Below are 26802 nucleotides of genomic sequence, written 5' to 3'. Positions count from 1 at the left end.
ATAGGAGTAAATTAGAAAGTTGCTTAAAATTGCAGGCTCTATTTGAATCATGAAAGAAAAAATTTGGGTTCAGTGTCCCTTTAAGTTTTTCAAAGATGTGAGTGATTGTTCCACGAGGCGGTTTGGGTTTAATTTAGTATTGATTATCATGCCAACTATGCCTTTGTCCTTGAATTCAAAACAGTATCTTCATCTACTGATAATTATTCTTATTTGACTGGTTGATGACCTTAAAGGGAAATAAAACCCCACAATTTTCTTTTGTCATTCAAAGAGAGCATACCACTTTAAAAAACTTTCCAATTTACGTCTATTATCAAATTAGCTTTGTTCACTTGATATTCTGTGTTGAAGAGATAGCTAGGTAGGCATCTGGAGCAATGCATGGCAGGAAATAGTGCTGCCATCTAGTGCCCCAGAAATGGGCTGGCTCCTAAGCATACATCCCCAACAAAAGATGCCAAGAGAACGAAGAACAATTTGATAATATAAGTAAATAAGAAAGTTGTTTAAAATCGCATGCTCTTTCTGAATCATGAATTTCTCCAACATAGGTGTGTCCGGTCCACGGCGTCATCCTTACTTGTGGGATATTCTCTTCCCCAACAGGAAATGGCAAAGAGCCCAGCAAAGCTGGTCACATGATCCCTCCTAGGCTCCGCCTACCCCAGTCATTCTCTTTGCCGTTGTACAGGCAACATCTCCACGGAGATGGCTTAGAGTTTTTTAGTGTTTAACTGTAGTTTTTCATTATTCAATCAAGAGTTTGTTATTTTCAAATAGTGCTGGTACGTACTATTTACTCAGAAACAGAAAAGAGATGAAGAATTCTGTTTGTATGAGGAAAATGATTTTAGCAACCGTAACTAAAATCCATGGCTGTTCCACACAGGACTGTTGAGAGCAATTAACTTCAGTTGGGGGAACAGTTTGCAGTCCTTTGCTGCTTGAGGTATGACACATTCTAACAAGACGATGTAATGCTGGAAGCTGTCATTTTCCCTATGGGATCCGGTAAGCCATGTTTATTACGATTGTAAATAAGGGCTTCACAAGGGCTTATTTAGACTGTAGACCTTTTTTGGGCTAAATCGATTGATATTAACACTTATTTAGCCTTGAGGAATCATTTATTCTGGGTATTTTGATATAATAATATCGGCAGGCACTGTTTTAGACACCTTATTCTTTAGGGGCTTTCCCAAAGCATAGGCAGAGTCTCATTTTCGCGCCGGTGTTGCGCACTTGTTTTTGAGAGGCATGGCATGCAGTCGCATGTGAGAGGAGCTCTGATACTTATAAAAGACTTCTGAAGGCGTCATTTGGTATCGTATTCCCCTTTGGGTTTGGTTGGGTCTCAGCAAAGCAGATACCAGGGACTGTAAAGGGGTTAAAGCTTAAAACGGCTCCGGTTCCGTTATTTTAAGGGTTAAAGCTTCCAAAATTGGTGTGCAATATTTTCAAGGCTTTAAGACACTGTGGTGAAAGTTTGGTGAATTTTGAACAATTCCTTCATGTTTTTTCGCAATTGCAGTAATAAAGTGTGTTCAGTTTAAAATTTAAAGTGACAGTAACGGTTTTATTTCAAAACGTTTTTTTGTACTTTCTTATCAAGTTTATGCCTGTTTAACATGTCTGAACTACCAGATAGACTGTGTTCTGAATGTGGGGAAGCCAGAATTCCTATTCATTTAAATAAATGTGATTTATGTGATAATGACAATGATGCCCAAGATGATTCCTCAAGTGAGGGGAGTAAGCATGGTACTGCATCATTCCCTCCTTCGTCTACACGAGTCTTGCCCACTCGGGAGGCCCCTAGTACATCTAGCGCGCCAATACTCCTTACTATGCAACAATTAACGGCTGTAATGGATAATTCTGTCAAAAACATTTTAGCCAAAATGAACCCTTGTCAGCGTAAGCGTGGATGCTCTGTTTTAGTTACTGAAGAGCATGACAACGCTGATATTAATATCTCTGAAGGGCCCCTAACCCAATCTGAGGGGGCCAGGGAGGTTTTGTCTGAGGGAGAAATTACTGATTTAGGGAACATTTCTCAGCAGGCTGAATCTGATGTGATTACATTTAAATTTAAATTGGAACATCTCCGCATTTTGCTTAAGGAGGTATTATCCACTCTGGATGATTGTGAAAATTTGGTCATCCCAGAGAAACTATGTAAAATGGACAAGTTCCTAGAGGTGCCGGGGCTCCCAGAAGCTTTTCCTATACCCAAGCGGGTGGCGGACATTGTTAATAAAGAATGGGAAAGGCCCGGTATTCCTTTCGTCCCTCCCCCCATATTTAAAAAATTGTTTCCTATGGTCGACCCCAGAAAGGACTTATGGCAGTCAGTCCCCAAGGTCGAGGGAGCGGTTTCTACTTTAAACAAACGCACCACTATTCCCATAGAGGATAGTTGTGCTTTCAAAGATCCTATGGATAAAAAATTAGAAGGTTTGCTTAAAAAGATGTTTGTTCAGCAGGGTTACCTTCTACAACCCATTTCATGCATTGTCCCTGTCACTACAGCCGCATATTTCTGGTTTGATGAACTGATTAAGGTGCTCGATAGTGACTCTCCTCCTTATGAGGAGATTATGGACAGAGTCAATGCTCTCAAATTGGCTAATTCTTTCACTCTAGACGCCTCTTTGCAATTGGCTAAGTTAGCGGCTAAGAATTCTGGGTTTGCTATTGTGGCGCGCAGAGCGCTTTGGTTGAAATCTTGGTCGGCTGATGCGTCTTCCAAGAACAAGCTACTAAACATTCCTTTCAAGGGGAAAACGCTGTTTGGTCCTGACTTGAAAGAGATTATCTCTGATATCACTGGGGGTAAGGGCCATGCCCTTCCTCAGGATCGGCCTTTCAAGGCAAAAAATAGACCTAATTTTCGTCCCTTTCGCAAAAACGGACCAGCCCAAGGTGCTACGTCCTCTAAGCAAGAGGGTAATACTTCTCAGGCCAAGCCAGCTTGGAGACCAATGCAAGGCTGGAACAAGGGAAAGCAGGCCAAGAAACCTGCCACTGCTACCAAGACAGCATGAAATATTGGCCCCCGATCCGGGACCGGATCTGGTGGGGGGCAGACTCTCTCTCTTCGCTCAGGCTTGGGCAAGAGATGTTCTGGATCCTTGGGCGCTAGAAATAGTCTCCCAGGGTTATCTTCTGGAATTCAAGGGACTTCCCCCAAGGGGGAGGTTCCACAGGTCTCAGTTGTCTTCAGACCACATAAAAAGACAGGCGTTCTTACATTGTGTAGAAGACCTGTTAAAAATGGGAGTGATTCATCCTGTTCCATTGAGAGAACAAGGGATGGGGTTCTACTCCAATCTGTTCATAGTTCCCAAAAAAGAGGGAACGTTCAGACCAATCCTAGATCTCAAGATCTTAAACAAATTTCTCAAGGTCCCATCGTTCAAGATGGAAACCATTCGAACTATCCTTCCTTCCATCCAGGAAGGTCAATTCATGACCACGGTGGATTTAAAGGATGCGTATCTACATATTCCTATCCACAAGGAACATCATCGGTTCCTAAGGTTCGCATTCCTGGACAAGCATTACCAGTTCGTGGCGCTTCCTTTCGGATTAGCCACTGCTCCAAGGATTTTCACAAAGGTACTAGGGTCCCTTCTAGCTGTGCTAAGACCAAGGGGCATTGCTGTAGTACCTTACTTGGACGACATTCTGATTCAAGCGTCGTCCCTTCCTCAAGCAAAGGCTCACACGGACATTGTCCTGGCCTTTCTCAGATCTCACGGATGGAAAGTGAACGTGGAAAAGAGTTCTCTATCCCCGTCAACAAGGGTTCCCTTCTTGGGAACAATTATAGATTCCTCAGAAATGAGGATTTTTCTAACAGAGGCCAGAATAACAAAGCTTCTGGACTCTTGTCGGATTCTTCATTCCGTTCCTCTTCCTTCCGTAGCTCAGTGCATGGAAGTGATCGGGTTGATGGTAGCGGCAATGGACATAGTTCCTTTTGCGCGCATCCATCTAAGACCATTACAACTGTGCATGCTCAGTCAGTGGAATGGGGACTATACAGACTTGTCTCCAAAGATGCAAGTAAATCAGAGGACCAGAGACTCACTCCGTTGGTGGCTGTCCCTGGACAACCTGTCACAAGGGATGACATTCCGCAGACCAGAGTGGGTCATTGTCACGACCGACGCCAGTCTGACGGGCTGGGGCGCGGTCTGGGGATCCCTGAAAGCTCAGGGTCTTTGGTCTCGGGAAGAATCTCTTCTACCGATAAATATTCTGGAACTGAGAGCGATATTCAATGCTCTCAAGGCTTGGCCTCAGCTAGCAAGGACCAAGTTCATACGGTTTCAATCAGACAACATGACGACTGTTGCGTACATCAACCATCAGGGGGGAACAAGGAGTTCCCTAGCGATGGAGGAAGTGACCAAGATTATTCTATGGGCGGAGTCTCACTCCTGCCACCTGTCTGCTATCCACATCCCGGGAGTGGAAAATTGGGAAGCGGATTTTCTGAGTCGTCAGACATTGCATCCGGGGGAGTGGGAACTCCATCCGGAAATCTTTGCCCTAGTCACTCAGCTGTGGGGCATTCCAGACATGGATCTAATGGCCTCTCGTCAGAACTTCAAAGTTCCCTGTTACGGGTCCAGATCCAGGGATCCCAAGGCGGCTCTAGTGGATGCACTAGTAGCACCTTGGACCTTCAAACTAGCTTATGTGTTTCCGCCGTTTCCTCTCATTCCCAGGCTGGTAGCCAGGATCAATCAGGAGAGGGCGTCGGTGATCTTGATAGCTCCTGCGTGGCCACGCAGGACTTGGTATGCAGATCTGGTGAATATGTCATCGGCTCCACCTTGGAAGCTACCTTTGAGACGAGACCTTCTTGTTCAGGGTCCGTTCGAACATCCGAATCTGGTTTCACTCCAGCTGACTGCCTGGAGATTGAACGCTTGATTTTATCGAAGCGAGGTTTCTCAGATTCTGTTATCGATACTCTTGTTCAGGCCAGAAAGCCTGTAACTAGAAAGATTTACCACAAAATTTGGAAAAAATATATCTGTTGGTGTGAATCTAAAGGATTCCCTTGGGACAAGGTTAAGATTCCTAGGATTCTATCCTTCCTTCAAGAAGGATTGGAAAAAGGATTATCGGCAAGTTCCCTGAAGGGACAGATTTCTGCCTTGTCGGTGTTACTTCACAAAAAGCTGGCAGCTGTGCCAGATGTTCAAGCCTTTGTTCAGGCTTTGGTTAGAATTAAGCCTGTTTACAAACCTTTGACTCCTCCTTGGAGTCTCAATTTAGTTCTTTCAGTTCTTCAGGGGGTTCCGTTTGAACCCTTACATTCCGTTGATATTAAGTTATTATCTTGGAAAGTTTTGTTTTTAGTTGCAATTTCTTCTGCTAGAAGAGTTTCAGAATTATCTGCTCTGCAGTGTTCCCCTCCTTATCTGGTGTTCCATGCAGATAAGGTGGTTTTACGTACTAAACCTGGTTTTCTTCCGAAAGTTGTTTCTAACAAAAACATTAACCAGGAGATTATCGTGCCTTCTCTGTGTCCGAAACCAGTTTCAAAGAAGGAACGTTTGTTGCACAATTTGGATGTTGTTCGCGCTCTAAAATTCTATTTAGATGCTACAAAGGATTTTAGACAAACATCTTCCTTGTTTGTTGTTTATTCAGGTAAAAGGAGAGGTCAAAAAGCAACTTCTACCTCTCTCTCTTTTTGGATTAAAAGCATCATCAGATTGGCTTACGAGACTGCCGGACGGCAGCCTCCTGAAAGAATCACAGCTCATTCCACTAGGGCTGTGGCTTCCACATGGGCCTTCAAGAACGAGGCTTCTGTTGATCAGATATGTAGGGCAGCGACTTGGTCTTCACTGCACACTTTTACCAAATTTTACAAGTTTGATACTTTTGCTTCTTCTGAGGCTATTTTTGGGAGAAAGGTTTTGCAAGCCGTGGTGCCTTCCATTTAGGTGACCTGATTTGCTCCCTCCCTTCATCCGTGTCCTAAAGCTTTGGTATTGGTTCCCACAAGTAAGGATGACGCCGTGGACCGGACACACCTATGTTGGAGAAAACAGAATTTATGTTTACCTGATAAATTTCTTTCTCCAACGGTGTGTCCGGTCCACGGCCCGCCCTGGTTTTTTTTTAATCAGGTCTGATAATTTATTTTCTTTAACTACAGTCACCACGGTACCATATGGTTTCTCCTATGCTAATATTCCTCCTTAACGTCGGTCGAATGACTGGGGTAGGCGGAGCCTAGGAGGGATCATGTGACCAGCTTTGCTGGGCTCTTTGCCATTTCCTGTTGGGGAAGAGAATATCCCACAAGTAAGGATGACGCCGTGGACCGGACACACCGTTGGAGAAAGAAATTTATCAGGTAAACATAAATTCTGTTTTTTATATTCCTTTAAGAAAGTCAATGGATCATTACATTTCAGATCATAATGATCAGACTTCAGTTTTAATTGTTTTTGCACATAATGATGTTTAATTATGAAGTGTGAAATGCGGATGAATATATATCCTGAATATATTTAAGCTCCAATTTTACCTTCAGGAACAAAAACACAGAAATATTAAATTATAGATTGCTACACTGTTACAGTACTCTCAAGCCATACCATGGCAGAACATTTGAAGTTTTCTTTGGCAACAATGTAGGTGATTGATTTCTCACATACGAATAGGGTTTGTGAAGCCTAAAAGTATCATTGGAAGTCATACAAGTATTTGTATGACTCTAATCAAGGACAAATCGGAAACAGTTTCTGGTTTATGCCACTATGCCTATAAACGGCATTAAATAGACATTTTGATTTTCTTATTGTTTCATATAGAAAATGTGTGTGTAAAATTAAAATAGTTGTGCAAGGTGAAAACATGGGAAAATATTGAATCCGTTCAAGATGGAAGATAAAAGCTGTATTTGAAATGTGCATCAGTGCAGTTTTGCAGTATCACTGTTTTAACTTAAATACAACATGCTTCCAATACAGTGATGGGCATCATGCACGTGCATTTACCTCTACTAGATACTTTAAAGGGACATAAAACCCCAAATTTTTTCTTTCATGATTCTGATAGAAAATACAATTTTAAACAACTTTCCAATTTACTTCTGTTATCAAATTTTCTTAGCTTTCTTGTTATCCTTTGTTGAAAAGCTGGGATATAAGCTCATGAATGTGCACGTGTCTACAGCACTATATGGCAGCAGTTTTGTAACAATGTTATACATTAGCAGGAGCGCTAGATGGCAGCACTATTTCCTGTCATGTAGTGCTTCAGGCATGTGCACGCTACCTACCTAGGTATCCATTCAACAAAGAATAACAGGAGAACAAAGCAAATTTGATAATAGAAGTAAATTAGAAACTTTTTTAAAATTGTATTCTGTATCTGAATATTGAATTAATTTTTTTGGGTTTAATGTCCCTTTAAAGGTGTGGTACTTAAAATGTCAGTAAACCTCAAAAATAATGTTATATAATTCTGCACATAGTGCAGAATTATATAACATTATATTAGCCTTATCTTTATAAAACATAACATTCCCTTTGATTTTTTTAAAACAATGCTGGCCCGATGCGCTGTGTGAAAAAAAACAGACCCGCTCTCTGTGCTCTACTGAGCGGGTCTGTTTTTTTCACACAGCGCATCGGGCCAGCTGTATAGTCACAGCCCGGCCCGACCGCGCCATTATACTAAGTGCAGCTCGCTCCTGCTCTGTCTGATAGCGGGAGCGAGCTGCACTTAGTATAATGGCGCGGTCAGGCCGGGCTGTGACTATACAGCTGGCCCGATGCGCTGTGTGAAAAAAACAGACCCGCTCAGAAGAGCACAGAGAGCGGGTCTGAAAAACTGTCATTGTTTTAAAAAAATCAAAGGGAATATTATGTTTTATAAAGATAAGGCTAGTATAATGTTATATAATTCTGCACTATGTGCAGAATTATATAACATTATTTTTGAGGTTTACTGACATTTTAAGTACCACATTGCCGAAGTATGAGCAAAGGGCAATGCAATGTGCCGGGGCTGATGTATATACAGCATATTGCATGTATATTTACATGTGATTACTTTTAGTAGGACCATTATAGCAAATGCATGTATATTGCAAAATGCTTCATATCAGTCATCGTTTTGTTTGCATTTTTAATATCACTTTTATGTTTTTAAGTTGTAAGAAGATATTTGTCATATTTTAAAATAGAAGTACTATTTTAAAAAGTACTATTTCCTACAGAGCACCACAATTATGGACCAACCTCCCAAACACTTTAAAACCTTTCCCAAGCCTAATATCCTTTAAGAGATCCCTCTCTACATATCTCAAAACAGAATGCACATGTCATGGTTGATTATATATTTCCTACCTGTTCTATGTTAAATTTTGCATATATTATGTATTAATATTGTTTTTGTATTTTATTGTACCCTATTGTATCAATACAATGTTTTTTGGACCCATGACATACTTGAAAACAAGATAAATCTTAATGTATCCTTCCTGGTAAAATATTTTATAAATAAATAAGTTTTGAAATAAATATCATTATCTTCTTATGTAGCATTGTATGCAATAATCATAAATGGTATATGATTTATGCTGTGTTCTTGTTCCTTAATAATGTTGATTTATATATTGTTTTAATTGTGCTTTTATTATCTTACAATTCTTATTTATTTGTAGATGTGTGTGGCATCAGAGGCAGTGAAAATAGAAATTTCAGCGAATGTAAACTCAGAGGATTTGGTAACGGTAAAAAAGCCATTTTTTTTGGAAACTGAAGCATCAGATGAAGAAATGATTGGTAGTGATGTAAACAATTCTTCACATACCTGTGATAAAACAGAATTGAGTAATTTTAAAAATAAGAAACACAGGTCACATTCCCCAGGGGAATCTGATGGAGAATTAGTAGCGTTCATAAAAAGAGAAAAACTTAAAAAGAAGAAGAAAAAAAACAAAACGGACCATGATGGTGCTGAGAAAGCTTCTCCTAAAAAGACTTGTAAAAAGAGGCAGTCATCAGAGTCAGACATTGAAAGTGTCATGTATACTATTGAAGCTGTCGCAAAAGGAGACTGGGGTGTGGAGATGTCTTCAGTATCACCGAGCAAAAAAATCCACCCTGCTGCTAGCCCAAAGCATTATTTAACTGACTTAAAACCTGTAAAAAAGAAACTAAAATCTAAAGAGAAGAAAGTGTTAAAAGATAAACCATTAGAGATCACCAAAGATCTGCCTATGTCGGAACCCATAAGTGTTGCAGTTATCAACGAGGGATCTTGTGAGGTCGCTGAAAGTATAAAGGAAGAGTCTTTATCTCCCATGGAGGAAATGCCTCCTCTGTGTATACAAGAAATGCTTAAACCGGAGGACTGTGATAATAATAAAAAGGCTGAGGCATGTGGGTCAAGGAAATCTGAAAGGTCTTGTAAAGGTGCCCTTTATAAAACATTGGTGTCTGAAGGCATGCTAACATCTCTGCGTGCCAATGTTGACAGAGGTGAGCATCATAGGGGTGGGCTTTATAGAGATCATCTCGCAATGCCGATTGTATCCACTGTGGTTCTTTTGTTAAAGGGTGGGCTTTCTTCGTTGGGAAATTACCTTTTAATTGCGTGAGTAGACCCATTGACACTCCTCATTATCTAAATTCACTAAGAAGTCTTTAAAAGGAAGGTTTCTCCTGTTAAGTGTAGTCAGTCCACGGGTCATCATTACTTCTGGGATATTAACTCCTCCCCAACAGGAAGTGCAAGAGGATCACCCAAGCAGAGCTGCTATATAGCTCCTCCCCTCTACGTCACACCCAGTCATTCTCTTGCACCCAACTAATAGATAGGATGTGTGAGAGGACTGTGGTGATTATACTTAGTTTTTATATCTTCAATCAAAAGTTTGTTATTTTAAAACAGCACCGGAGTGTGTTGTTCCTTCTCAGGTAGAATTTGAAGAAGAATCTACCTGAGTTTTTGGATGATTTTAGCCGGCGTAGTTAAGATCATTTTGCTGTTCTCGGCCATCTGAGGAGTGAGGTAAACTTCAGATCAGGGGACAGCGGGCAGGTTCACCTGCAAAGAGGTATGTTGCAGTATATTATTTTCTGAGGAATGGAATTGACTAAGAAAATACTGCCAATACCGATATAATGTAAGTTCAGCCTTAAATGCAGTAGTAGCAACTGGTATCAGGCTGTTATGTATATATGTTTACACTTCTGTATTCTGGGGAATGGCACTTCACTGGGATAATACTATATGCATATATCTTTTAGCCTAACTTGCAGTGGGAACGACTAGCAGCAGGCTGTTTAATGACATTTCATATTATTTGATTTTAAACGTTTTGCTGGCATGTTAAATCGTTTAATTATCTGAGGTACTGGGTGAAAAATTGTTTTGGGCACTGTTTTTCCACTTGGCTGTCGTTTATTTTAATTTAAGACAGTTTACTGAACTTCCCTCACTGCTGTGTGTGAGGGGGAGGGGCCTATTTTGGCGCTTTTGCTACACATCAGAAATTCAGTCACAAGTCTGTTTCTCTCCCTGCATGATCCGGATCGTCTCTACAGAGCTCAAGGGTCTTCAAAAATTATTTTGAGGGAGGTAATCACTCACAGCAGACCTGTGAGATTGTGCTTTGACTGTGATAAAAAACGTTTATATTTTGTACATTTTTTTCTGCTATTAAGGGTTAGTTATCCATTGCTAATGGGGGCAATCCTTTGCTAAATTTATGCCTTTACCGGGAAAAATTTGGTTTTTATAATTTCTCCGGTTCATTGTTATTCAACTGTCATAGTTTTTTTCTGTGCTTCTTAAAGGCACAGTGCGTTTTTCATATTACTTGTAAATTGAGTTGAAAAGTATTTCCAAGCTTACTATTTTAATTGCTAGTTTGTTAAACATGTCTCTGGACTATATGTGCAAAAGCCAAGGTGGAGCCCAATAGAAATTTATGTACTAATTGCATTGATGCTACTTTAAATAAAAGTCAATCTGTACAAATTGAACATCATTCACCAAACAACGAGGGGGAAGTTATGCCGACTAACTTGCCTCACGTGTCAGTACCTGCATCTCCCACTCTGGAGGTGCGTGATATTGTAACGCCGAGTACTTCAGGGCGGCCATTACAAATCACACTACAGGACATGGCTAATGTTATGACTGAAGTTTTGTCTAAATTACCAGAACTTAGAGGTAAGCGAGATCACTCTGGGGTGAGAACAGAGTGCGCTGATAATAATAGGGCCATGTCAGATACTGCGTCACAATTTGCAGAACATGAGGACGGAGAGCTTCAATCTGCAGGTGACGGATCTGATCCAAATAGAGTGGATTCAGACATTTCAAATTTTAAGTTTAAACTAGAAAACCTCTGTGTACTGCTAGGGGAGGTATTAGCGGCTCTGAATGATTGTAACACCGTTGCAATCCCAGAGAAATTATGTAGGCTGGATAGATACTATGCAGTACCAGCGAGTACTGACGTATTTCCTATACCTAAGAGACTTACAGAGATAATTACTAAGGAGTGGGATAGGCCCGGTGTACCCTTTTCCCCCCCTCCTGTATTTTGAAAAATGTTTCCAATAGACGCCACCACACGGGACTTATGGCAGATGGTCCCTAAGGTGGAGGGAGCGGTTTCTACTCTGGCTAAGCGTACCACTATCCCGGTGGAGGATAGCTGTGCCTTTTCAGATCCAATGGATAAAAAATTAGAGGGTTACCTTAAGAAAATGTTTGTTCAACAAGGTTTTATATTGCAACCCCTTGCATGTATTGCGTCTGTCACGGCTGCGGCCGCATTTTGGTCCGAGTCTCTGGAAGAGACTCTTGACTCAATAACTATAGATGAGATTTCAAATAAGCTTAAAACCCTTAAGCTAGCTAATTCATTTATTTCAGATGCCGTAGTACATTTAACTAAACTTACGGCTAAGAATTCCGGATTCGCCATTCAGGCACGTAGAGCACTGTGGCTAAAATCCTGGTCAGCTGATGTTACTTCTAAATCAAAATTACTTAACATACCTTTCAAAGGGCAGACCTTATTCGGGCCCGGTTTGAAAGAAATTATCGCTGACATTACAGGAGGTAAAGGCCATGCCCTGCCTCAAGACAGAGCCAAACCTAGGGCTAAACAGTCTAATTTTCGTGCCTTTCGTAACTTCAAGGCAGGAGCAGCATCAACTTCCTCTGCACCAAAACAGGAAGGAGCTGTTGCTCGCTACAGACAAGGCTGGAAACCTAACCAGTCCTGGAACAAGGGCAAGCAGGCCAGAAAACCTGCTGCTGCCCCTAAGACAGCATGAATTGAGGGCCCCCGATCCGGGAACGGATCTAGTGGGGGGCAGACTTTCTCTCTTCGCCCAGGCTTGGGCAAGAGATGTCCAGGATCCCTGGGCGTTAGAGATCATATCTCAGGGATATCTTCTGGGCTTCAAAATCTCTCCCCCAAAAGGGAGATTTCATCTTTCAAGGTTGTCAACAAACCAAATAAAGAAAGAGGCGTTTCTACGCTGTGTACAAGATCTTTTACTAATGGGAGTGATCCACCCGGTTCCACGGTCGGAGCACGGACAGGGGTTTTACTCAAATCTGTTTGTGGTTCCCAAGAAAGAAGGAACCTTCAGACCAATCTTGGATTTAAAGATCCTAAACAAATTCCTAAGAGTTCCATCGTTCAAAATGGAAACTATTCGGACAATCTTACCCATGATCCAAAAGGGTCAGTACATGACCACAGTGCATTTAAAGGACGCTTACCTTCACATACCGATTCACAAAGATCATTACCGGTATCTAAGGTTTGCCTTCCTAGACAGGCATTACCAGTTTGTAGCTCTTCCATTCGGATTGGCTACGGCTCCAAGAATCTTCACAAAGGTTCTGGGCGCTCTTCTGGCGGTACTAAGACCGCGAGGAATTTCGGTGGCTCCGTACCTAGAGGACATTCTGATACAAGCGTCAAGCTTTCAAACTGCCAAGTCTCATACAGAGTTAGTACTGGCATTTCTAAGGTCGCATGGGTGGAAGGTGAACGAAGAGAAAAGTTCTCTCTTTCCACTCACAAGAGTTCCCTTCTTGGGGACTCTTATAGATTCTGTAGAAATGAAGATCTACCTGACAGAAGACAGGTTAACAAAGCTTCAAAATGCTTGCTGTGTCCTTCATTCCATTCAACACCCATCAGTGGCTCAATGCATGGAGGTAATCGGCTTAATGGTAGCGGCAATGGACATAGTTCCCTTTGCACGCCTACATCTCAGACCGCTGCAATTGTGCATGCTAAGTCAGTGGAATGGGGATTACTCAGATTTGTCCCCTACTCTGAATCTGGATCAAGAGACCAGAAATTCTCTTCTATGGTGGCTTTCTCGGCCACATCTGTCCAAGGGGATGCCATTCAGCAGACCAGATTGGACAATTGTAACAACAGACGCCAGCCTACTAGGTTGGGGCGCGGTCTGGAATTCCCTGAAGGCTCAAGGATCATGGACTCAGAAGGAGAGTCTCCTTCCAATAAACATTCTGGAATTGAGAGCAGTTCTCAATGCCCTTCTGGCTTGGCCTCAGTTAACAACTCGGGGGTTCATCAGGTTTCAGTCGGACAACATCACGACTGTAGCTTACATCAACCATCAAGGAGGGACAAGAAGCTCCCTAGCGATGATGGAAGTATCAAAGATAATTCGCTGGGCAGAGTCTCACTCTTGCCACCTGTCAGCGATCCACATTCCTGGAGTGGAGAACTGGGAGGCGGATTTCCTAAGTCGTCAGACTTTTCATCCGGGGGAGTGGGAACTTCATCCGGAGGTCTTTGCCCAAATACTTCGACTTTGGGGCAAACCAGAGATAGATCTCATGGCGTCTCGCCAGAACGCCAAGCTTCCTTGTTACGGGTCCAGGTCCAGGGACCCGGGAGCGGTCCTGGTAGATGCTTTGACAGCACCTTGGACCTTCGGGATGGCCTATGTGTTTCCACCCTTCCCGATGCTTTCTCGATTGATTGCCAGGATCAAACAGGAGAGAGCATCGGTGATTCTAATAGCGCCTGCGTGGCCACGCAGGACCTGGTATGCAGATCTAGTGGGCATGTCATCCTGGCCACCTTGGTCTCTGCCTCTGAGACAGGACCTTCTAATTCAGGGTCCTTTCAAACATCAAAATCTAATTTCTCTGAAGCTGACTGCTTGGAAATTGAACGCTTGATTTTATCAAAGCGTGGATTTTCGGAGTCAGTAATTGATACCTTAATACAGGCCAGGAAACCTGTTACCAGAAAGATTTACCATAAAATATGGCGTAAATACTTACATTGGTGCGAATCCAAGAGTTACTCATGGAGTAAGGTTAGGATTCCTAGGATATTGTCTTTTCTACAAGAGGGTTTAGAAAAGGGTTTATCTGCTAGTTCCTTAAAGGGACAGATCTCAGCTCTGTCCATTCTTTTACACAAACGTCTGTCAGAAGTTCCAGACGTTCAGGCTTTTTGCCAGGCTTTGGCCAGGATTAAGCCTGTGTTTAAATCTGTTGCTCCACCATGGAGCTTAAATTTAGTTCTTAACGTTTTACAGGGTGTTCCGTTTGAACCCCTTCATTCCATTGATATTAAATTGTTATCTTGGAAAGTTCTGTTTTTAATGGCTATTTCCTCGGCTCGAAGAGTCTCTGAGTTATCGGCCTTACATTGTGATTCTCCTTATCTGATTTTTCATTCAGACAAGGTAGTTCTGCGTACTAAACCTGGGTTCTTACCTAAGGTAGTCACTAATAGGAATATCAATCAGGAGATTGTTGTCCCATCATTGTGTCCTAACCCTTCTTCAAAGAAGGAACGACTTCTACACAATCTGGATGTAGTTCGTGCCCTGAAATTTTATTTACAGGCAACTAAAGATTTTCGCCAAACTTCTTCCCTGTTTGTCGTTTATTCTGGACAGAGGAGAGGTCAAAAAGCTTCTGCTACCTCTCTCTCTTTTTGGCTTCGTAGCATAATACGTTTAGCCTATGAGACTGCTGGACAGCAGCCTCCTGAAAGAATTACAGCTCATTCTACTAGAGCTGTGGCTTCCACTTGGGCCTTTAAGAATGAGGCATCTGTTGAACAGATTTGCAAGGCTGCAACTTGGTCTTCTCTTCATACTTTTTCCAAATTTTACAAATTTGACACTTTTGCTTCTTCGGAGGCTGTTTTTGGGAGAAAGGTTCTTCAGGCAGTGGTCCCTTCCGTATAAAGATCCTGCCTGTCCCTCCCGTCATCCGTGTACTTTAGCTTTGGTATTGGTATCCCAGAAGTAATGATGACCCGTGGACTGACTACACTTAACAGGAGAAAACATAATTTATGCTTACCTGATAAATTCCTTTCTCCTGTAGTGTAGTCAGTCCACGGCCCGCCCTGTTTTTTATGGCAGGTCTAAATTTTTAAATTATACTCCAGTCACCACTGCACCCTATAGTTTCTCCTTTCTCGTTTGGTTCTCGGTCGAATGACTGGGTGTGACGTAGAGGGGAGGAGCTATATAGCAGCTCTGCTTGGGTGATCCTCTTGCACTTCCTGTTGGGGAGGAGTTAATATCCCAGAAGTAATGATGACCCGTGGACTGACTACACTACAGGAGAAAGGAATTTATCAGGTAAGCATAAATTATGTTTTTGCTTTATATTCAAAACAGGATAAACTATATCTGAGGTTCAAGTATATTTATACTATGATTACCCTTTTCTTCTAAATCTGCTACCAGTAATTTATGACCATTTGTTCTAGATCAGCTTTTTACATGATTAAGGGGGGAAATCATTTTATCTAATAGTTTTTGTATTTCTTAATAGACTTTAGCTAGTTCTCATCTCTCACATGTTACTATATGTGTATATATATATATATATATATATATATATATATTTAACTTTTATTTTCCAACTCAGAGGTTTGCAAACATAAATCGAGTATTTGATACAGTCATACTTTTCAGTTACAGAATAGTCCAAAACAAGTTATTGTTCTCAATAACACTCATCCAAGACATATAATACTCGTGTCTTACTTTAGTTCTGATCAAATTCACATACCTCTAAGATTTTTAAGTTAATATCTAAACTTTTAAACCTTACAACATTTCAAACATTCAACATAAAAATACACATATGTAACACATGCCACACATGTAACACATGTAACACATGCCACACATGTGACACATGTAACACAGCAGTGCCCTTAAAGATACCCTATTTCTCCCGTTACTTCACTGTCAGTCAGCTTTTATCCTTAAACAAGAAAAAAGACAGATGCGCCACATGGCCCAATATTGTTTGTTCAACACGGTGTGTATAGTAAAGATGTGCAAGATTACACTCGCATGCATAAAAGCACTCCAAATAGTGCCGTGGGAGCAGTCTGGGATCTATAACAGTCACCCAGCAGACCGACCTCTTGGAAGGGAAAGGATAATCTGTGGTGTGGAGATACAAAAAGACATATGGCCTAGTACAGTTTTGACCCAAGAGTAAATGGTATATGTGGTTTAAAATATACTCACATTTGGTGTTGCATCTCCAGTGATGCAAATCAGACAGGGATGGATCAATACAGTCACCCAACAGACTTTAACAAGGCAAACAGCATTCGGCAGAGTCCCAAGATATCCAGTGAGCCAAATAAATGTAGATCCAAAGAATGCAGTACAGCAAGTGTTTTTATATAAAAGTAACTAACTTTACTTAAAATAGTTAAAAACATGTGACGCGTTTCTCAGCAACAAACTGTTTCATCAGGCTTATATCTTAAGCTTTTATCCTTCTGGTCTTTTATTAGTCAAAATCTAATAACCAATCTCCTCTCAGCCTAGCACTCAGTAGATATTCTTTGTTTCGTATCGGAAACAATAGTTGCATTTGTATCTGTTGGGGTAAAGTACGTATAAAGCCTTCCCACTTGTTCATAAAACTATATGTCCTGTGTTTCATATCTCCCACTGAATCGTGTAATTCAATAGTCATTTGGTGAAGAAGGGAGCTCTTAAGCTGCCTAACCGTAGGCACAGATTTGGAGGTCCAGGCTTTAAACACTAATCTTCTAGCCAAGAGGATAGTAGTGGGGAGCATTTTACTTTGTTTTTGCAAACCTTTAGGTAGTGTCAAAAAGAGTATTGTCTCATCATTTATTTCTACATGTAGTCTACAAGTGATTTTCAGCCAGTAGGCCATAGAATTCCAGTATTTAACCAGACACATGCAACGCCATATCAGATTTGATAAATCAGGGTTATACTTTTGACATTTGGGACATATATTATCTACATATGGCGCCCACTTTCGATACACTCCAGGCGTGATGTAAGCCTGATGTAGTAAACGAATGTGTGAGTCTCTCAAGTCTTGTGATAAAGTACTCTTTCTCAATGTTGCTATACTAGCCTGTATCATATCTGATGTCACCAGTTCTTCCAAAGAGGAAGCCCATTTTGTTGCCATCGACTCCACCGTCTTAGAATTAATAGGTTCTAGTAGTAATCTATATATTGGAGAGATGTATTACACTCCTTATGTGAATAATGAGACTAGCTGCCCTATCAGGCGTGTTTTTTTAGAGTGTCTTCTCCTTGTAAGAGTCCATTAACAGTGTCTTGCCTGTAAATAGGCAAAGTGATGTGTGTTCGGTAAAGAATGCTTGGTTTGCAATGATCTAAAACTCCTGATTGTATCATCTGCTTCATCTAGAAAATGTTGTATGTTTTGTAATCCCTGCTGCTGCCATACTTTAAAAGGGTGCGTAGTAAGACCTGCTATGAAGTTAGGGTTCCCTTGAAATGGTAAATATCTAGTGCAAGTATGTGGGATCTTAAGCCATTTACAAAGTGCTCTCCATGCCCGACAGAGGCTCTACCACTGGGAGTAGGCCTCCTCTGTGGTACTGGATCTGTTGCAGTGTCAAATGGGGAAGGACAGCTAATGCACATGGCCTTATTTGTTCTTCTAGAGTTTTGAAGGTGTAATGTTCTTTTTGGCTCAGCCAGTCAATTAAAAATTTGGACAATGCTGCCCAATTATATAACATGAGGTTAGGTAGACCTAGTCCTCCATGTGTTACCGAACATGTCAGTTTCTGGGAGCCTATACGGTGTTTCTTGCTTGCCCAGACGAAATCTAAAATTTTAGCATTTAATGTTCTCAGATCTATACCCTTCAGCATAACTGGCAACATTTGAAACATGTATAACAGTTTTGGAAATGTGATAATTTTTATCAAGTATATACGACCTGAGAGTGAGAGGGAAAGTCCCATCCATCTATTTAGTTAGTTACTTTTTTAATCGAAGGCATGTAATTAATCTTATACCAATGGGCAGGGTTGACCGATAGTTTTATCCCTAAATATGTGAAGTCTGTAGTAATGACCTTAAAATTAAGTCCCAGAGCATCATGGGGATTATTTTGCGTCAGCCAGATTAATTCTGATTTTTCCTGGTTTAGTTGGTAACCAGAGATCTCACTAAACCCTTGAATAAGTGTAAGTATCCTTGGCAGGTTAATCTCAGGATTTGGAATAAATAAAATCATATCATCTGCGTATAATAAGTGCATAGTTGAAGTACCTATCTTTAGCCCTTGAATTTTTTCTCTAATGGCCTGAGCAAGCGGCTCTATCGCCAAGTCAAACAGGAGCGGGGAAAGGGGGCACCCTTGTCTTGTGCTCCTGAACAATTGAAAGGGTTGTTTTTGAATTCACTTTACATTGTCTAAATAATATATAGGTTACAAGAAGATTGACTGTGTTCTTAGGACCAATAGTAATATATTCTGTGAGAGGTCATTTTTTACAAGGGTTGCCTCTTGTTTAAAAACATATAGTGCTGGTTTTCTTGGTTGACTTCTTTTTTTTTTTGGTTTTGTTTTTTGTAGTTTTTGCACGTTACTCACACCCCAGGAAAGTGTAGGGGCAAAAGGGAAAATAGAAAGGGGGAAGAATGAAATAGGAAAATAGAAGGAACATAAAAAAAAAGGAATATATATATACCCCCTCCCTTTACCTGGGTTATATATATTTAATATACACTTTTCACCATATCTTTTTATTGGTAGTAAGATACACTAGTAAGTCAAATACAGACTTTTTTTTTTTTTTTTAAATTCTCAAATCACAAACAAAGGAAAAGAAAAGAAACAAGGGAAGGTCTGCACAAGTGGTTATTATCGGAAGACCATAATATATCTATAATCTGTTTGGTCAGACTATTTGGTTATTCCGCTTTCTATATAAGTGTTTTATCACAGTTTGAGTATATCTCACTTTGTCTTTTGTTTTTTTGTTTTTTTTATATATATATTGGCACTTTATTCTTTCATCTGTCTATGGAAAAATACTTCACTCAGGCTAACCAACACTCTTCGAAAATGCCAGCTAAATCTAGAGAGAGAAAAAAAGGGGCAGATGTGAGTTTTGATTCTGTTGAAACCCCTCTCACTACTAATGATAATCAGTCGCTAATACTACAATTTAGTAATCTATTCTCACCCCAGTTTGAGATTATTAAAAAGGAACTCAGTAGTATTTCGTTAGAACTTAATACACTTAATACACAGAAGTGAAACAATTCGCTATCAGAATGTCAGAAGCTGAGGATAGGATATCCGATTTGGAAGATACAATCAATAAACAAGAAAGTATCTTAAGTAAACAACAAGCTAAAATAAAAAATATTGAGGCAAGGTTAGAAGAACAAGAAGATCGCTCTAGACGAAATAACATTAGGATAGTAGGTATCCCTGAAACCCCAGAATATGACAACTTGATTGAATTTACCTCTTTAATTTTACCCCAAGCTTTAGGATTTCCTCCGCAGGCCTTACCCCTATCTATCGAAAGGGCACACAGAATAGGTCCTAGGAAACTTTCTGGAAATAGCCATAACAGAGACAGGGTCTGCATATTTAAACTTTTGAGGTTTCAAGATAAAGTTGAATTGTCGAGATTATATAGAAAAGTTGAAACATTTTCCATTAAGGATAAAAAAAATCCTTTTATTTCAAGATTTCTCTAATCAGACAGTACAAAAAAGGAAAGCTATGTCCCCAATATGTACTGCAATGATAAATAAAGGAATAAAAGCACGTCTCATCTATCCTGCTAAGATTGTAGTAGAGCACAATGGTAATAAAATCCTCTTTTCTGAGGCCTCTAAAGCACAAGAATATATAGACTCTATAGAAGGTTAGAGGACCCTTATTGTAGTAGTCTGTGATATATTTGGCAGATTGAGTTTCTATTTTTAAAATAATGAAACAGGATTACTTCAAATTGTTTAATTTTTTCTCTCCCCCTTACTTGTCTAAAGTTGAAGTGGTGGTGAATTGGTGTTGCGCATATTGTGATTTGAGTTTAAGGATATGTTTCACGCTAGGTAAAGTCCGATCTTTCACAGAGTTGTAAGAATATATATGTTAGCGTCTTTTGTTGAATATGATTTTGAAGGTTTTTTTTTTTTCTCTTCTCTTTTTCTAAATGGTTGATACAATAGGGAATTTAAGGATCCTTTCGTGGAATGTGGGGGGTATTAGTAATTCTGTAAAACGGAAACTTATTATTAAAAAACTAGGAGTCCAAAATCCTAGTATTGTATTTTTACAAGAAACCCATTTAAAAAACCTAGAATTATCGAAGTTACGTTTTAAGTGGGTAGGAGAAGTTCTGGCGACTCCATGTAAAAATAGGAAGGCAGGGGTCGCTATTCTATTAAATAAGAATCTATCATATCAAATTTTATATTGTGAGTTAGACCCAGAGGCAATATTTATGATAGTACAAATAAAAATCAACGGAGTTAAGTTTGTCCTATGTAATATATATGCACCAAATATATTCTCCAAAGTATTTTGGGAAATGTTAAAGAATAAATTATTCCCATTTGTAATGGAAAGAATTATAATAGGGGGTGATTTTAATCTCTCGCTTTGCCCTTTGATTGACAGATTTTCAAAAAAAAATTTGGCTTCATACAATAAACAAGCTAAATTCATGGAAAATTTCTGTTATCAATTAAAATTAACTGATATCTGGCGACTTCATAACCCTGACCAACGTATATATACATGTGAATCCAAAACATTTAGGACATTCTCCAGAATCGACTTTATTTTAGTAACAGAATCTCTATCATTACAAAGAATGGAAGCAGAAATTGGTGAGATAGTTATTTCGGACCATGCAATTGTCTCTTTGTCGTTCCTTTTTTCTTCTAACCCAGCAAGAGGTAATTTAAATTTTATCTTCCCTCGGTATATGTATAAGAATATGAAATTTAGCCTATGGCTAAAACAAAAATGGAAAGACTATTGTACGTATAATATCTCATATTTCAATAAAATTGAAATCTTTTGGGAAGCCTCTAAAGCATTCTTAAGGGGCAAAATTAAGGCATATATGTGTAAAAAGAAAACAAAAGATAGAATGAGAGAAGTCCAATTGGCCAACTTCGTTAGAAACCGTTATAAAAAATATATTACTGACCCTACGCTTGCTCACTGGGAATGTTACTCTAGAGCCAGAGCAGAAAGGGATATATTTTTTAAACAGAAATCCTTAGAAGAGGAAACTAAACTTTATATACGTTACAAGGGCTATTATGGTTGTTCTGCAAAACACCTAGCAAATTTAATTAAAAGCAAGAAGAAAAAGAATTATATTCTATCAATTAAAGACCAAGATAATAGATATACCGAAGTAGCTGATATTAATAATATTTTTTTCTTCTATTATAAAAATCTATATGCTCAGTCTAGTAACAATAAACAAAATCAAGAGAAATTTTGGTCTCAGATAAAAATTCCTCAAGTAGCAGATGATTCTCTTGAAAGTCTGAATTCCCCCATATCGTTGAAGGAGATAGGGGACGCAATTGAAAGAACTAAAATAAATAAAGCTGCTGGGCCCGATGCATTCCCCGCAGAATTCTATAAGATCCTAGCGGATGAGATTAAACCTACCTTGGAAAAACTTTTTAATACCTATTTTATGGGTGGCAGCCCACTTTCAGACTATTTCGCATCCGCTAATATTTCTCTTATACCAAAAAAAGATAAAGACCCTGAAGATATGGCCTCTTATAGACCGATCTCGGTACTAAATATAGATTATAAGATTTTAACCTCTATCTTAGCTACTAGACTAATGAAATGTCTTGATAAAATTATACATCAAGATCAAACGGGATTCTTGGTTGCTAGAAACTCATCGAAAAATATTCGAAAAATTATCACCCTTATAGACTATATTTGGAATTTAAACAAAGATGTTAGCAAACAATTTAGACATGATATTGCGCTCTTAACATTGGATGCTGTTAAAGCATTCGACTCCATAGAATGGGACTATTTATTTCAGACATTGGAGAGATTTGGTTTTAAAAACCAATGCCTCCAATTTGTGCGTAATTTATATCATTCTCCTATCTCTTATCTTTTGATTAATGACACTCTTACTTCTGGTATAAGATTGCAAAAAGGCACCAGACAAGGATGTCCCCTCTCGCCCCTACTTTTTAATTTGGCACTTGAACCTCTTGCGATCTGGTTAAGGCAAGTGATGGAAGGGGTTAATTTTGGTAAAATCTCTCTGAAAACCCTATTATATGCCGATGATCTGTTAATTTTTCTCTATAATACACCCAACTCTATACCTATAATTTTGGACTCTTAAGTTTTTTTGGCTCTTTCTCCGGTTATAAGGTGAATTTTCAGAAAAGTGAAGTGAGGTGGATTTCCAAACATAATATCAGGAGAACTAATATTCCATTTAAAGAAGTGGAGATACTAAGATATCTAGGGATTTTATTGCACAGAAACCCAGATAAATGGTATGATCTTAATTTTAAGCCTCTGTTACAGAAAATTGAATCTGATTTGAAGTTGTGGGCGGCTCTACCTCTATCACCATCAGCCAAGGTTAATCTTATTAAGACAATCATTTTTCCTCGTTTGCTTTTCCCGTTACAGAATCTACCTTTATTTTTTACTAAAACGGATTTACGGAAATTAAATACAAAATTCTCTCAGTTTATCTGGCAAGATAAGAAAAAAACACAAATTGCTTTGGAAAAACTAATGTATTCTCGTGAAGCAACTGGTCTAGCTCTACCTAACATTAAGTTTTATAACAGTGCTGCCCTAGGGAAAATTGCAATAGATTGGCTGGCAGAAACAAATTGGTTCTCATCTAAAGAAATTGAAAGTTTTATGACATATCCATTTTCTCTCAAAGCATTACTACATATATCTATAAAAGAACTACCCAACAATATTAAGAGCTTAATTTCTATTAAAAATATAATTGCTGCTTGGCAAATTCTGTGTTCGGTAATTGGTATAGAGTACTCCTTTTCTGAATATTTACCGATACTGGGTAATCCTGAATTTTCGCCTGGGATTAATCAAAAAACATTTAGAAGTTGGTCCAATAAGGGGCTTAAAGCAGTCCACCAATTGTTTACAGCCGATGGACAAATAGAAGAATTTGATCATTTGAGAAGCCAATTTAATCTACCAAGTAATAACTTTTTTTCCTATTTTCAAATCATTCATTTTATAAAATCTAAGAAATGGAACGGCATTGAGGCAGCTGTATGGTCTGAGTTAAGAGCTTGTATTACTATTTCTAAAATCAAATCCCCTTCCATCTCACTATTATACAGTATTATGCTGTCTAAACAAAGTGATTCCTGGTTGGAAAATCTTAGCGCAAAATGGAGGGTAGCAATTCCGAGAATTGACCAAGATAAAATAAGAACTAGTTTTAATTTAATTAATAAACTTCAAATACCAATAAGTTGGAAAGAGAGTCATATGAAGATAATCCATAATGCCTATTACACACCACAGAGATTGGCCAAAATATACCCTAAGCAAAGCTTCCCCTGTCCACGATGTTGCCACATAAATGCTGACAGCTTACATATGTTTGTATATTGTCCTAGAGTATATCAGTTTTGGAAAAAGGTAGCATTTTGGTTTAACACTTTGTTTGGAACTAATATTTGTGTTGATTCTGACACTATTTTATTTTTTGATCAATCTACCGGGGTGCCTTCCCCATATAGGAAAAGTGTAAATGTAATCACTCTCCTTGTCAGATATCTTATACTAAAGAACTGGAAAGCCAAAAAAATGCCGGGCTTCTCAGTATTCCTGAAAGAAATTCAAATGCATATAATTTTTTAATCTTTCCACCTGAGAGAAGCTAGGGAAAGAGAAGTTAAGAAGTTTTTAGTAAGATGGTTACCGATTATTAAGACATATACAGAAGGAGCTCAGAAAGGGATCTTATATCCATTTTTTAGTTCAGATAGTTTTTCTGATTTGGTCCTTCTGGGTGATTTCCCGGCGGAATGGATTAGGAGCTATAGAGATTCATAACACTAAACCCCAGAACTGATTCAGCTGGGAGGCGGAGGAGAGAGGTAGGGGAGTAGGTGTTTTCTTTTTCTTGTTTTTTCTTTTTTTTTCTCCTTCTCTTTTTCTCCTTTTTTGTACTTATCCTTTTCTGTAGGGAAAAAAAAAATATGCCAGAAGTGTAAAAGCAGATTTTGCAATATTTATGTTTGATGTATTAAATCTAAAGAAAGTGAAAAAGAGTCATTTCTATGGTAGATGATACGCTCTATGTAGACCTTTTCAGAGATTTGTGTGTTTTTTAAAGATATCTACTGAAAAGGTGGCCCTGTGAGGTCTGTATTTCTCTTTTTTCTGTTGTTTTATATTTGTTACACTGATGGCATGTATAAATAAATATTTAAAAAAAGAAAGGTGGGAGCAATCCTGCCATTTACAATAACAGCAGCCACTGGGCTTTGATATACATTTTGGATAGTTTTTAAATAATTTCCCTTAAAACCAAATTTCTCTAGGGCCATGAAAAAATACTCCCATATTACTTTATCAAATGCCTTTTCGGCATCTAAGGCTAGCATACATGCTTTCGATTGTTTAGCAGGGTCTTTTCTAAATTTCCAGAAATACGATAAAATTAACTGAACCTTTCTAATGTTCTTTACTGAAGATCTACCTTTAATGAATCCCGTTTGGTCTTCATGTATTAAGGACGGTAAAATTGAACTTAATCTAGTTGCTAATATTTTAGTGAGAAGTTTTTAGTCTAGATTCAGTAGGGATATTGGACGATATGACTCTGGTTTCAGTGGGTCTTTGTTGCGTTTTAATATAACACTAATATGAGCCTCCGTTAACATATGGTTGGACATGGTGTGTTCATTAAGCATGGTATTGTACAAGTGAGTTAGGGTGTCTGAAATTTCTGTTCTCAATAACTTGTAGAACTCTGCTGGCATACTGTCAGGTCCTGGGGTTTTACCTAGTGGAAGATCCCTGATGGCCTTATTTACTTCAATTATTGTGATAGGGGTATTTAGCATATGTAATTGATCTTCTGTGAGTGTAGGTAGATTCAAGGTGTTCCAAAATGTCTCTACTTTAACTTTATCAATCCCCTGCGGGCTATATAACTTGGAGTAATATTCTGTAAGGATCTGTTGGATGTCTTCAGAACGTGAATACGTTACCCCTAACTTCCCTACGGCCTGTATAACATTTGGTGGTCTAGCGATTCTAGTCAACAGAGCCAGAGATTTACTAGTTTTGTTTCCGAATCGATAAACCTAGCTTGCATCCTAGTAGTAGTTTTTAAAGTGTTTTGTAGCAACATGTTATCTCTTGCTAACTTGACTCTCTTAAAGGTGTTTCTATTGCTCAGACAAGGCTTTTAAGATACCTATTTTGGGCGTTTATTAACTGCCTATATGGCAACTGTTCTTTCTCCTTTGACTTTTTGCAGATACCCGCAGCATAGTTAGTGATCACTCCCCTCAGAACCACCTTTGCAGTTTCCCAGAATAACAAGGGATTTTGTAGATGTTGTGTGTTAATTGAATAATACGCAAATCAAATAATTCTGTAAATTTAGGTCTTTATATAGGTATGCAGGAAAGGACCACCTATTCTCACGTGGTAGATCTTTTTTTGTGTTAATAGTCAACTTGACTGGGGCATGATCTGACAGTGTGACTACGTCGTTTCTAATATCTATAATCTTAGTATTCAGGATCTTAGAGACTAGAAAATAATCTATACAAGATAACGTGAATTTAGAGGGATACAGGTAAAATCTCTGGCCTCTGGATTGCGTGAGTGCCAAATGTCTATAAGCCTGAGAGCATTCTGAAATGTATTAAGTATTCTCGTCTATCTTGTAGAGTAAGGGCTGGATTCTTAAATGTTGTCCAAAAATTGCCTTGTTCACTAATCGGACCATATACTCCCACCAAAGCCACCGAGATGTTACCCACCTCTATATGCAATAGAACATAACGGCCATCTACATCAATATCTTTATGCAGTATTTTATAGACTAGTCCCTTTCTGAATATGATTGCTACTTCTCTAGCCCTACTTCCTGGGAATGAAGCGCTTATGACTTCTTGTACCAAAGCCTGTTGTAACTTTGCATGTTCAGTTGTAGTGAGGTGAGTCTCTGTTAGAATTGCAATATCTACTCCCTTATTTTTAAGTGTTTTTACTTAATGGGCGAGGTGGCACCTCCTACGTTCCACGTGATTATGTTCACTTTGGTGCTAGCCATGAAATTGTTTGAGGGGGAGAATACCCATAAGATAAACTTTCAATACCGTGTGTGTGTGATATTTTTTGTGTAATATAAATACCTCTTCATACAATGCAAACCAAGTGAGCAGAATG

At 39.1% G+C, this 26802-nt stretch overlaps 1 protein-coding gene across 1 annotated transcript in view; it reads left to right on the top strand.

The window, feature by feature from the left end:
- Positions 1–26802, top strand: part of BBX (BBX high mobility group box domain containing) — a 708257-nt gene that overhangs the window by 507908 nt on the left and 173547 nt on the right. Inside the window, exon 10 of the mRNA XM_053705430.1 lies at positions 8711–9530. Within this exon, the coding sequence (XP_053561405.1) occupies positions 8711–9530 (820 nt within the window). The remainder of the gene's footprint in view (positions 1–8710; positions 9531–26802) is intronic.

This window comes from Bombina bombina, chromosome 3, assembly GCF_027579735.1.
Source record: "Bombina bombina isolate aBomBom1 chromosome 3, aBomBom1.pri, whole genome shotgun sequence".
Lineage (NCBI taxonomy): Eukaryota > Metazoa > Chordata > Amphibia > Anura > Bombinatoridae > Bombina > Bombina bombina.
This window is presented reverse-complemented; position numbering and strand designations above follow the sequence as displayed.